Genomic DNA, 15,000 nt, shown 5'->3' with positions numbered 1-15,000 from the left:
ATCCTGTTTGCTTGGAATCCACTTGGATGTTGAATGAAAGAGGATAGTCTGTCAGTTTGTGACTTAGCTGATCAAATTGTATGTTATATTATAGTTACTGCATATACTGTACATTATATTGGTTTATTTCCATTGATGAAACATTGTTTTAAAAGTGTCATTTGTATTTGTTTAAGTAAACCACGTATTTCAGTTCACATATGTGTTTTCTATTGATGTTAAAAAAAAATGGTTATTTCATATTTTTAACAAATTTTTAAATTTTCTCTACTCATTTTATAGAATGCAGAGATGGAGTTCAATTTTGGAGGCACTCCATTTAAACATACCCCAGAGGTAAGAATTTAATTCTATGAGCATAAAATAAACATGAAATTAAAACTTATTGATATCAAAAGATGTTGAAAGTCCAGAGTAATTTATTAAAAAAGGGTGGCACACCATTTGGCAACTCCTATAGGTAGAGATGACCTGCTAATGCTTCTGCCTGGTATCTCCACTTGGGCCTGGCTCCCACTGAAGAGACCTCAGTAAAGGTCGAAACTAGTCTGGGTTGTGGCCCTTCCCTTAATGCATAACATTAGACATATCCGCAAGGAGATGTGTTTTGCATTATGGGAGATACTGAGATAGGAGTGTTGGTAGCTTGCTCCACCTTTGCAAGGAGTGCCCTGGTGTTGTACCACCTTACCCCAGTCCTGAAGATACTTTCAGGCGCAAACTTTGTTTGCTCACACTTGGATAAAGGATTAAACTAAATTTATTATTGATATCAAATTAGTTTGAGTAGAGGGTTGTGGGAAAGTGGTCAGGGGAGGGGGTTAACAGGATGCGGGCCGTTTTGACCGTTCATCGTCTTCAGAACTCATGGGAGAAATGTAGGCTATGTCGTGTCGGCTTGGTGTTGAATTAATCATATTTTTTTAGAAATTTATAATTTTTGTTCATTTACTTTGTTTTAATTTCTTTAACATCAGTTTCATAATCTGAAATAAAATTACTACTAAGCATTCATGCTATATCATACGATATAACTGTATTTCAGTTTCAAAAGAATGTGCAAAAAATTTAGATTGTATTATTTCTGGGAAAATTACCATGTTACTCTTAAAAACTATTTTTTATGGCTATTTCACCTGCTTTCATTTAGGAGTGCCCATTTTTTAATGTCATTGGCTTTTTACTCTTAATTCTTAGGGCATTACTGATGTATTATAGAGATAGATACATGCAGAATAATAGAGGAAGAAAACTTGGACATACTTTTTTTGGATGTTGTTGGCTGTCTTCTTTCCGTGATACGCGTACTTCTGCTGTTAGGCTTGAAAGGAAGGAGGTTTTTTGGAAAAAGTGGGGGAGGGGGGTGAAGCAATGTGGGAGAATTAATTTGAAAAAAAAAACCTTTTTTATATAATATATATATTTTTTAAAACATAGATTTAATGACTTTAAAAACCGAGATAACTTATAAAGATATAATTATTATTATAAATTATAACTTACAATTTTTATATATATAATATTATTAGGGGTGGGTGAAATGCTTTTTGAGGGGGGGGGGATGAAAAAGGGGAAGAGTTGTGGGAAAGGGATCAGGGAAGGAGTTTAACGGGGTGCGAGCCATATTCAACCGTTCTTCTTCTTTGGAACTCATGGGAGCAGTATAGGCTATGTCATATTGGCTTGGTGTTTCTGCCTTTGGAGTGCTTGTGTTATTGCCCATTGGTCGGAGTCGTGACCTAATTTTTATGTTATAGAGCTTCCAATACTCGAAGATTATGTAGGGTCGGTGGATGTTGATTGAGTTTTCGTCACATTTTATGGCTATCATTTCCGATATTCAAAGCATTGTTTCATTGTCTTGTCTGTCTATTATTATGGCCTTGTTGATTTGCGAGGTATGTTTCTGTTCAAGGATGTGGACTGCTATTTCTGTTTTCCCTGTGTTTTGTATTCTATTTTTCTTTTTGTTGTTGCATTTTTTAGTGTTTAAATGTTCTGGAATAGGGATGTTATGGAAATGTTCTTGTAGTTTTGCCCATAAAGACCTGATAGTAGAACCTGTGTAGGTGACATCACAATCTTTTTGACAAGGAAATTTGTAGACTATGTTGTGGTGTTGTAATATTTCTTTGTGTGTGTGTGAGAGAATTAGTAGGTTTTAGAAGTGTTGCCAATTTTTGGTTTGTGGTGAATACCAGTGTATGGTCAGTATGTTTGAAAAAGTATTTGTAGGCTTTGTGTTCTGGATGTATTGCAGTTTGATAATTTTTTGTGTTGGGAAGTTTGTTTTGGTTGGGTTGTTTTGATGGGTTTTTGATGTTCCATTTGCGTAATTTATTAGTTGTGTTGGATAGTTTCGATTTTGAAAAATCTGTGTTAATTTTTTTTATTTCTGTGTTGAAATAGTTACGGTTAGTTGAAAACTTGTAAGCATTTATAAATTGTGATAGGATACGGATTTTTCAACTGAATATGGATGGAATGAGTTAAAATGGAGGTAGTTTCCGATATGTGTGGGTTTGTGGTATATTTTTGTGGCTATTTTATTGTTTGTTCTGAATAATGTCAGGTTTAGGAAATTGATGGATTTGTCCTGTTCAGTTTCTATGATGAATTTTAGTCAGTTGCTGTAATTGTTAAGGAACTCTTGTAAGGTGGTGACGTGTCTTTGTTCTCCAATGCATAGAATATCATCCACGTATCGGCCATAAAACAACTTCTTTAAGTTCAACAACAACATGTATATTTAATTTTCAGACTCCCTACGGGCCAAAACATCAGCAGACAATTAGCAGAATTGTTCCTAGCACACACAGAACCAAAACACATCACCACCTTACAAGCATCTCTTAACAATTACAGCAACAGACTAAAATTCACCATTGAAACTGAACAGGACAAATCCATCAATTTCCTAAACCTGACACTAGTCAGAACAAACAACAAAATAGCCACAAAAATATACCACAAACCCACACATATCAGAAACTATCTCCATTTCAACTCATAACCATCCATATTCTATTAAAAAATCGGTCATCCTATCACAATTTTAAATGCTTACAAGTTTTCAACTAATGTAACTATCTCAACACAGATATAAAAAAAAAATTAACACTGATTTTCAAAATTGAAACTATCCAACACACAACTAATAAATTATGCAAACAGAACAGCAAAAACCTATCAAAACAACCAAACAACGAAAACAAACTTCTCAACACAAAAAATTATCAAACTGCCACACATCTAGAACACATACAAAGCCTACAAATACATTTTCAAACATACTGACTATAAGCTGGTATTCACCACAAACCAAAAATTGGCAACACTTCTAAAACCTACTAAATCTCAAACACACAAAAAAATATTACAGCACCACAACATAGTCTACAAATTTCCTTGCCAACACAGGTTCTGCTATCAGGTCTTTATGGGCAAGACTACAGGAACACTTGCATGACTGTGACATCCCTATTCCAGAACATTTAAACACTAAAAAATGCAACAACAAAAAGAAAAATAGAATACAAAACACAGGGAAAACAGAAATAGCAGTCCACGCCCTTGAACAGAAACATACCCTGCAAATCAACAAGGCCATAATAATAGACAGACAAGACAATGAAACAATGCTCTGAATATTGGAAACGATAGTAGCCATAAAATGTGACGAAAACTCAATTAACGTCCACTGACCCTACATAATCTCTGAGTGTTGGAATCTCCATAACATAAAAATTAGGTCACAACTCCAACCAGTGGGCAATAACACAAGTACTCCAAAGGCAGAAACACCAAGCCGACATGACATAGCCTACACTTCTCCCATCAATCCTCTTTCCCATCCCATCCCCTAGCTAATTATTTTATGGAATATATTGAACATTTTCTCAAAAGCATCTAACTAAAACTTTTAGTATGTTGTAGGTATGTGGATATTTTTGTAGTTGGCAAGGTTCTGTATTTAAACGTCAAGATTTTCTTACTGAGATTAGTGCCTATTCATCCTTGGGTACAGTTTATACTAGAAATAAAATCAAGAACCAGCATATTTCCTTCCTAGATCCCCTCCATGTGGGGCACCTGTTTGTGGTGGGGGGGCCCTCTCAGTGATGGTACTGGCCCTTTTCATTCTTCTTCTTTTTCTTTGCTTTTCTTCCCGTATTGTTCACTCTACTTCTGAGTCGTTTTCACTATCCTTTTTTCCAGACCACCATCACTTGGATCCAATGTCCTGCTACTGTTTGCCGTGCGGTGCGACACGTGGACTTCCGGAAAGGGGGGATCCTGGTAGTCTTGCACTAATTTGGCCCCTGCTTCGGCAAGACTGGTGGTCCTAGATGACCCAGCCAGGATCAGCTGACTAGTGGGCTTGCCTGCAATGGTCAACGGTGTTGCAGTAAGTCTCTCACCCCCATGGTCTGGGGTCGGGATCCTAGGTTTGCTGTAGTGATGGTATAGCATCTGGGGTGGCCCTGGCGTTCCACTCCTGAGCGCAGTCATTGCTTGCCAGGCAGTGGGCATCCACGTGTGACTCCATGGTGGGTGGGGAGCTCTGGCACTGAAGCAAAAACTTCTTGAGCCCCTGAAACATTTCATCCTCAAATGTTTCAGTGGCACTAACAAAGTCCCAACCAAGTACTGATACTGTAGATACAGCATATGGAAATAGAAGTAAGGAACAAAAGACATGATGCTAACATAAATGTATCAACATTTTTAATCATTCATGCTACAGGTGGAAAACCAATAGGGAAAATGTCACCCTTCTTTATTCAAAAAGGTTTAGGATTGGCAGGATCTCCCAAAACTGTTAAGAAATTGCATTCTGGTGATGTCCTTGTGCAAACGTTGTGTCAGCAACATTCTAAGAAACTACTGAGAGCAACAACAATGGGTGAAATAGAAATTACAGTAACACCTCATAAAACACTTAACTCTTGTATACGAGTGATATCAGAATGGGATCTCCTTGATGTTCCTGATGAAGAGATATGTTTAGAACTTAAAGATCAAGGAGTGACAGGTGTGAGGTGCATTCTGATACATGGGGATGGTCGCCTAGTTCCAACCAAGAACATCATCCTTACTTTTGATACACCTAAGCCTCCAACATCTGTAAAAGTAGGGTATCTCAGCTGTCCTGTTAGAATATACATCCCTAACCCACTGAGATGCTTTAAATGTCAGAGATATTGACATGCCCAAACTGATTGTCGTGGTTCTACTACCTGTGCTCGATGTGGTAGTAAAGAGCATGCTAACAAATCTTGCTGTGCAAAAAAAAAAAAAAAAAAAAAAGCTAAATGTGTCAATTGTCAAGGAGATCATCCAGCTTACTCTTGTGCATGTCAGAAATGGAAAGATGAAAAAGAAATGCAAAGAATGAAAAACAGAGCAAAACATAACATATCAGGATGCAAAAAGAAAGCTAGCCACTATCACACCTGCTATGAAATCCTCTTATGCTGAGAAGATAACAATTAAGAAAGTGACAGTAGCAACTCAAACTTGTATATCTGTTCCACCATCTGATAATTTCACCATACCTGCACCTTATGATCACAAATACTTCTCTGTGTTGAGCCATCATTCACATGACCTATGGCCTTACTCCAGAGACAACTCCAAAAATGATCCCACTCAATGAAAACCCACTTCTCAAAAAAATTATGGCAAAGATATCACTTAAAGATAAACCACCAGATATTCCCACAGAAAAAATGGATACTTCAGTACCCAGTGAAAGTAAACTAAACTTACCAACTGACCCTAACACATCAGACGTATTGAATACTCTACCAGAGGAAGAGATGGACACCGGCCATCCATACTTCCCCAAAACAATTGATAAATATAAATATGACAAAGGTAAGTCCTCAACCTCCCGAAAACCAGACAAATCTATAAAACCAAAACAATAGGAAAATTGGTACAATGGAACTGTCGTGGATTTCGCCAGAATATCGATGATATCAAGATTTTGTTGCAGAAGCACAAACCTTTCTCTTTCTGTCTACAGGAAACATACTTAAGACCCAATGAGGCCCCTACCTTTAGGAATTTCACTGTTGTACGCAAGGATATAACTGGAGGTGGTGCTGCTCATGGAGGAGTAGCTGTCGTAGTGGGCAGTCATATTCCTTTCCATCAGGTCCAACTTAATACTTCTCTGGAAGCAGTAGCGATTCACTTCTCCATGGGATTTGTTATTACAGTATGTTCAATTTATTTACCACCAAGTGCTAAGTTGAATGAAATTGATCTCGATAATAACCTTATCTTGCAACTGCCTGAACCCATACTTTTGATGGGTGACTTTAATGGTCAGAATACTCTATGGGGTAGTGCCAACACTAATCAATGAGGTCGAATCATTGAAAGAATTCTTGATTATAATAACCTTTCCCTTTTGAATAATAAACTCAATACTTTCTTCCATATGCCTACCTGTTCATATTCTGCAGTTGATCTTACAATCTGCTCCCCCTCCATTCTTCCACTGCTCATGTGGGACGTTGAAGAGAACATATATGGAAGTGATCACTTTCCTGTTTTCTGCACAGTAGCTTCACAGTAACCATGTTCACCCACACAGATACCTACATGGAAAATGGACCAGGCTGACTGGAACACTTTCTCTCATCTTGCAAAATTTAATGCTGATGTCAAATTTAATGCTGATGTTGATTGATGGAGGCTGTTGCTGCATTGTCCAGGCAGCAACAGCCTCCATCCCAAAAACATCATCTTAGTTTCCACTCTATCCAAAGCCTTGGTGGAACCCAGAATGTTAGACAGCCAAAAAAAAATCAACACAGAGCATGGGATATATTTCCTAGATACCACATCAAACCTTATAGCTTTCAAACGTGCTCGAGCCAAAGCATGCTGTGTGAGGTGTCAGAGTCAGAAACAATCATGGATCCAATTTACTACATCAATTAATCAAATGACCAGGCCAAAAATTGTATGGGATAAAATCCGGAAAAATGAAAGGCAGATATAGAACACATTGTTTGTCTACCTTAGACCATAATGGAAATGTTTTTGCTGATCTCAAAGCCATTGCAGACACTCTAGGAGGAAATGTTGCCAGAATCTCAGCAACAGCTTCATATCCTGCTGAATTTTTAATTCTGAAAGAACAGCAAGAGAAACAAAGGCTAAATTTTTCTACCAGATACCCACTATCTGGATGTTCTTGAGCCATACAATCAGCCATTTGTTAAGGAGGAACTAAAAAGAGCTCTCCTACTATCTCACCGTAGTGCAGTAGGGCCTGATGACATCCATTATGAAATGATAAAACATCTACCATCTTCTGTGGATCTCCTTCTCTTACTGTACAATAGAATACTTGCAGAGGAAGAGTTTCCAAATTCTTGGCATACGTCAATTGTCATTGCTATCCTAAAACCAGGAAAAGATCCAACACAAGTAAATAATTATCGACCCATTGCTCTGACCAGCTGTCTTTGCAAGATAATAGAGTTAAAATGGTTAATGTCAGACTTCTCTGGTATTTACAAAGCAACAATCTTCTCTCCAATACACAATGTGGGTTCTGTAGTCGTTCAACTTTAGACCATTTGGTTTGTTTAGAAACTTGTATAAAAGATGCATTTCTGAAGCAAGAACTCCTTGTTTCAGTTTTTTTTGTTTTACATGGAAAAGCTTATGACATAGCCTAGAGATATGGCATATTAAAAGACCTTTATAACCTGGGTCTTAAAGGACACCTTCCTGTATTTATTAAAAACTTTCTTTCCAGGCGAATTTTTCAAGTCAGAGTGGGAAATACGTTATCTCAATCATATCATCAAGAACAGGATGTTCCCCAAGGCTCTGTCTTAAGTGTGACACTTTTCGCTGTTAAAATTAATTCAATCACCGAACAGCTTCCTCTCACTGTAGACAATGCTCTATATGTTGATGACTTCACAATTTATTGCCACTCCCATAACACGAGGGTAATTGAAAGACAACTTCAGTAAGCAATTGATCATGTTTCTCTGGGCTCTTAGTAATGGGTTTAGTCGAACCCATTCTGTCGAAAATGCACTCTTCACCCAGATCCTGAATTAAGAATGGGATGCACTATTATTCCAGTAGCTACAGAAGCCAAATTCTTGGGACTGATCTTTGACGGTAAACTTACATTTCTAGCACACATTTGTCAACTAAGAGAAAAGTGTAAGAGAGCATTGAACCTTCTTCACACTCTAACCTCTACTGAGTGGGGTGCTGTGGAGCTTCATTGCTCCATCTTTACTGTGCATTTATCTGTTCAAAGCTGGATTATGGGTCTCAAGTCTATGGTTCTGCAACACAGAGTAACCTGCCATCCATCGTCAGGGTTTTAATGATAGCTACTGGTGCCTTTCGCACATCACCCACTCAGAGTCTTTATTTGGAAGCAAATGAACCAGCTCTATCACTTCGACAGAAACAGTTGTCCCTTAATTATGCCCTAAAGATAGTCTCTCCCAGATCATCCTACATGGACTAGTTTCTTTTCTCTGCACTGGGAAGCTCAATACCACACACTTCAAACTGCCATACGTCTCTTTGGTATGTGTATTAAAGAGACTATGCAAGCTCTTGGTATAAATGTTGACAACATTGCTTACAGTAAGCATAACAGCATCCCTCCATGACAGGTTTGCATGCCATCCTGCAACTTCTCCCTCTCTCTCTGCTACAGAAGTCTCATACTTCATCTGTCTACCTCCAATTATTTAATGCACACACACAGAGCAGCACACTCTGATTTCTTACCTATCTATACTGATGGTTCAAGATAGTTGAACCATCAGTATAGATAATACCTCTGTTGGCTGTGCTGCTGTGTTTCCTGACATTATTATCTCAAATCAGATCCCACCAGACTGCAGTAATTATACAAGAGAGTTACATGCCATTCAACTTGCACTTGTGCATATAAAAGAAAAATGCTAACAAAAGTGTATAATTTATACAGACTCATTGAGCTCTTTACAGGCTATCTCCTCTCCTATGCATAATCCACATCCAGTACTTTATGAGGTGTTACACCTGTTTCACAAAATGAAAATCGTTAATTTTGATGTTCAGTTGTGCTGGATTCCCAGCCACATTGGAATTAAGAGAAATGAGGCTGTAGATGCAGCTGCTAAATCAACTCAAACTTTCTCCACGTATTGTTTGGCAGTACCATATGCAGACAGTTTATATGATCAAAGCTAATTGCTCAATGGCAGTCATCATGGCAGGAAGCATTAACAAACAAATTATATGACATTAAACCTGAAATCAAGCATTGGCATTCTAGTCAGCGAATAAAGAGAAGAGAGGAAGTTGTTCTCACTAGGCTCTGCATAGGTCACACTCATCTTACACATTCTTATTTACTGAGAGCTAATGACCCTCCCATGTGTAAAAAATGCAATGCACATCTCACTATTTATCATATACTGGTAGAGTGCCTTTGCACTTTGCACAAGAGAGGAATGAAATTTTTGCCTACCTGTTCCGACCATATACCCTCAGGCAGATGCTGAGAGACTCATGCAGATTGCACAATATTTTTAATTTTTTACAAAGAATTAATTTATAGAAACACATTTGACTGTAATTTTGTTTATATGTAAATACTATAGTGCTTCACTTAACTTTTGTACTTATATATTACAAAATATATAATGTTTTGTGATGTATATGTGCAGGAGTTGAGTACTAATGTATATATTATTCATTAGGTTAATTTCTGACCAATCGTATTTCTGTAGCCTTGTGTTACCGTGTTGTAATTTTGTTATTATGTAAATACCACACTGCTAAACTTAATTTTTATGCATACATAATGTATAATAATTCCTCTTTAACTCTATGTATTACTGTAATAATATTTGTTGTAATCTTATATGTAGATACTGCATTTCTTGGCTTGATGTTGTACATACATTTTGTTTATTAACTTATATTGTTGTCTAATTATGTACTGCCTTAAATGCTACAGTAATTTTATTTATATATAGATACTGCATTGCCCAGCATAACTTTTGTGCATACATATTATTTACTAATTTTTTTTTTACTAATTATGTATTGCTGTAGGACACCTTTTATATTTGTGTAACCTTCTTGTAATTTGAATTTATTTTTATGCATGCATGTTGTATAATAATTCCTTTTTGTCTATTTATGTATGTCTTGTAGAAAGGCTTATAGAAACGCTGGTTAGACATGATAACTAAATACTTAAGGAATTGACAGCGTACACTAGAAATATAAATTAAATCAACTTTAATATATACTTGGCGACAACGTGGCATTGCCGAAATATAGGCAATGCCACGTTGCCATCTTCATGGGAACTTAAAGACACATGCATGCAAGTACTACATAACAGCAAATAAGAAATGAAGCGAGGAAGCTTAGTATTTTTTTTGGGGGGGGGGGGTAGCCATTGGCTAGGATCCTTAATTGCCTAAAATTGCCTAGGATCGCTGTTAAGGATCCTTAAACTTTCTCAGCCAATGGTCTCCCCCCCCCCAAAAAAAATCCAAAAAATACTAAAAAAGTTATCCACCCCCCCCCCCCCCCCCCCCCCCCCTTTACAAAAAAGATTACTCTAAATCCATCACCATTCCATACATCCGAGGCACCTCAGAAAAAATAAACAGAATCCTAAAAAAACATGACTTGGCCTCTTGTCAGACCATATAGAAAATTGGCATCCCTTATCTGTGTTCCACTAAAGACCAACCACATCCCCTAGACCTACCTGGTGTAGGTCTAGGGATATACCAGGTCCCTTGCAGCTGTAAATTGTCCTACTTTGGCCAAACAGGCAGGACAACAAATATCAGAATCTCAGAACACAAGGACTACATCCAATTTCACCAGTACAGCCACTCTGGGCTTGCAGACCATGCTCTGGATACTCACCACAGAATAAGGTGGAAGAAAGCCACAGTAATACACTGCAGCAAGTTCAAATATGAAAGACTATTCATGGAGTCAGCCTCAGCCTTTAGGGACATGCCAAATCTCAACATATTTGGATGCATAAGACTGCCCCAAATTTGGGAAACATATATCAGAAGAACTTCAGCCCAAAGGCCAAGAATACCAAAAATAGCCCGCCAGGGGGCACCATCAGAACTTTAGGAAAACAGTAGCTTCCTCGCTTCGTTTCTCATTTGCTGTTATGTAGTACTTGCGTGCACATGTCTTTATCGTAAGTTCCCATGAAGATGGCAATGTGACGTTGCCGAAATATTGGAAAGTATATGTTAAAGTTGATTTAATTTATATTTCTAGTGTACGCTGTCAGTTCCTTAAGTATTTAGTCATCATATTTATGTATGGCTGTAAAAACATCTGTTATAATTTTAACTATATGTAGATACTGCATTCCTTAGTTTGTACATGCATTTTGTTTATTTAACTTGTATTGTTGATAATTTTTGTACTACTATAACCTTTAACCTTGTGTGTTGCTGTGCCCTCAGCATCAATTCTGTTTCTATGTAGGTGCTGCTTTGTGGAACCTAATTTTTGTACAGGCATATTGTTTACAATTTTCTTAAACTGCATATGTATAGTTGTAACCTTAGTATGCCATAGCATGACCTTTGTAGTTTTTGTGCCAAATAAACTATAAACCAACCAAACCAACATTACTAGATCTGCTCATTTTTCATCAGCCACATGAGCGACAGGTTCTTTTAGAACGGAAAAATATATTCATGCTCTGTCTCTATTAATACTAACATCCTTTATCAACAATCTGGCACCATCAGAACTCATTTATAGAATTTTCTTCCTTTGTTCCATTGACACCTTTTTGATGCAAGAAATATGGTGTATGAAATGTGCTTTCTTGTCTAATGAGTCATGACAGGTTCTTTTAGAACGGAAACCCAAACTGAACAAATATATTCATGCTCTGTCTCTATTAATACTAACATCCTTTATCAACAATCTGGCACCATCAGAACTCATTTATAGAATTTTCTTCCTTTGTTTCATTGACACCTTTTTGATGCAAGAAATATGGTGTATGAAATGTGCTTTCTTGTCTAATGAGTCATGACAAAAGTCATTACCATTAGTTTATCCAAACAGATCTCAAAATACTTGAATCTATTGAATTCAAGTAGCTTTCTTTCCTGCCCACAAGATTGCTTTATTTCTTTCTCTCTGCAAAGGACACTTTTCCCATTAATCTACCAAATTCATTATACCTGTGGTTTTTCCTACTTTGGCCAAACCAATAGATCTGCAGCGGTTCATGAAGAACATCAGTGCTACATTAAATTCCATGAGATGGAATAATCTGAATTTGCAGAACATTCTATCTCCTCTAAACACAGGATTCTGTGTGGAAAAGATTGAAGTTCTCTGTATGAGTTAGTTTCCTTGTGGACCATTTGCACAGATCTGTGAAGTTTTGTAGCACTGCCTGAATCTCATTAGATCTTATAGGCTACGGTAATCCCCTTTGTAAAGAAATCATTCTCCTTAATGCTCATAAAAGTTACTTAAAAAAAAGTTTGCATTGTGTAATCTTTAGTTATGTTTACACGTCTTTATTCCAATTTTAAATTATTTGGAGGATTCTGTCATAGTCACCATATATTAATATAAAATACCAGAAGTAGAAAGAAAGGATTCAGTGTTTTGAAGATCCTGTGAAAGGGGGATAACAGTTGCTGCTTTACTTATAGGATCATCCTAACTCTGCACCTTCATTCTATGTTTGTCTCTTATTTTTAGGAAACTTTAGAAAATATAGCTCATCATTTTCTGATGTGTATCATCAGTGGTCCTCATATGATAATACTACATAGTTAGGTTGCATTTGCTTCCTAGTAACAATTTTTTTCCAAATTAATCTGTTGTTTTTCAAGTCTGTAATTATCAGACCTTTGTCTGATAATTACAGACAAAGTGTAAATGAGGATGGTAATAAAACTAAATAGTGTAAAAAGACTCACATCTCCCTGTGAGTCTTTTTCTTACCTTTCATTTCCCATTAATTTTTGAATGCTAATGATGCCAAGTTCTTTCTAATAGCTACATTTTTATTTAATGACTCTGCTTAATGTCATCTATTTGCTTCCCTGTTATTCCACAGAACTCCTATTGTCCATACATGACTAATATGCTTATAGGTCTTGGACCATTTGTGGTAGGTCACACATATAATTGTTTATCTCTGACTGTGATTTCAGTCAAGTTAAAATTGATTGGAACACTGTCTTGTGTAACTACTACTAGAGTAAATAAATACACACTATTTGTGCATTTACTTTCTATGATTAGTTTAGTGTTTTGGCCAATTTCTCTCTTATTCCTTATGAATTTATTCAGATGGCTCCCATGATGCCAGCTTATTCTGTTGTCTATTTCCATATTCAATTTACCATCCTCATTAATATTGTATCTAAGCAACATCTAAGTGTCTTACTTGTTTTATAGATTCTTCATTGGGAATACAGTTGTTTTCCATGTTTCTGTCCATTTTTATAGGTTTATTATTGATTTTCAGGGCATATTTATTCTAATATTTATACAATTTAGTAGTGAAGACTCATAATGGATTTATTTAGATGTATAACATCATTTGCATAAGTCTCATTCTTTCATTATGTAATCCATATTGACAATGGCTGAATTACGGCAGCAATGCCTTGCAAACTTACTATAGTGGCACTTCCATTTACCAAACTAATTTATGTTTAAGTAACATAAATGAATAGAATTTTTTTCTTTATTCAGTTTGTTCTATATACTACAGTTTGTTCTTCCACTCTACTACAATCATACACTAGGCCTCTAAGGAATCTTAACTTCGAATCTCTGTATTGCATGGTTTGTGGAGTGATAGTCTGATTACCTCTTAACTGACTGTCATTCAGTTAAGAGGTAATCAATATAGGTAATCATTTAAACATTTTAACCATCAGAAAATATGAATATGAGTAGTATGTATTCATATTTTGTTTCATCTCTTTAACATGTTAAGCTCACTGGCCTGTCTTGTCTAAGCTACTCAGTTTCATAGAAACGTAATACAGTTGACTCACTATAGCAAATATTGTTACAACAGTTAATCACTATGACATACTACTTAAAAGCCCCATAGGAATTATGTCATTTGTGGTAGTCAATATGATGTGATATGTCACTATGACATACTACTGAAAAGCCCCATAAGAATAATATAATTTTGGAGGAAATCCACTATATATTCTTTGACAAACCAATCATTCCTCTGGGTCTTACAAGTTTGCTGTAGGCACTGAATGTAATTAAATTTCATAGTTTGCTAATGTATTTTCTAGCAAGTTTCTTCTTTTGTAGGATGAAAAATGAGTTTCCAGGAAGGGAAACCCTGCCACCTTTATATGAAACTGGATAACTCATCATTCTAAGCATAATTTGAAATGACGTCTTTCCATCCAAGGATATTGTCATTGACTGAGCTACAGGTTCATCAGTATATATAGTCATAAGAGAGAGTATAATTTTTTTCTGGGTCAAAGCTGTATAACTGAGAGGAGAACCGACCAGTGCTTCGGACCTAATGTCCAATCCTCACCTTCTCGTGGTGCACTCTGTTGGGTGTCTACCTAAATACTGAACAAACGAGGATTGGCTGCCACTTTGGAATTTAGCCAACCAAATTGTATTCTTATTGGCTTAAACCAATATAGAAAATGATGGTACAACATGACATTGTTCTTGCCAGGGAACCAGGGCGAACAGCGAAACGTCAGCTACTGGAACAAATCTGAAAGCACATCCCAACTCAACATCACCAGAGTTAAAGATCGGTACTATCAACATAAGCCTGGATACAAAGAAATGGAGCTAGCTGAGGAATTAGATAAGTACCAGATCGACATAATAGGGGTAACTGAAACAAAAAATACAAAAACTCGTGAGATCTTCCTGAACAATAAATACAAAATGTTATATTCAGGAAATGGCAATCAA

At 36.6% G+C, this 15,000-nt stretch overlaps 1 protein-coding gene across 1 annotated transcript in view; it reads left to right on the top strand.

Annotated features, from left to right (window-relative positions):
• Positions 1-15,000, top strand: part of Ddx1 (ATP-dependent RNA helicase Ddx1) — a 336,696-nt gene that overhangs the window by 117,492 nt on the left and 204,204 nt on the right. The window contains exon 11 of the mRNA XM_090401751.1: positions 283-336. Within this exon, the coding sequence (XP_090257877.1) occupies positions 283-336 (54 nt within the window). The remainder of the gene's footprint in view (positions 1-282; positions 337-15,000) is intronic.

This window comes from Typopeltis vanoorti, chromosome 12 (assembly GCF_054136105.1).
Source record: "Typopeltis vanoorti isolate ZY-2024b chromosome 12, IOZ_Tvanoo_1.0, whole genome shotgun sequence".
NCBI lineage: Eukaryota > Metazoa > Arthropoda > Arachnida > Uropygi > Thelyphonidae > Typopeltis > Typopeltis vanoorti.
Note: the sequence above shows the minus strand (reverse complement) of the source record. Positions and strands in the feature narration are given on the sequence as shown.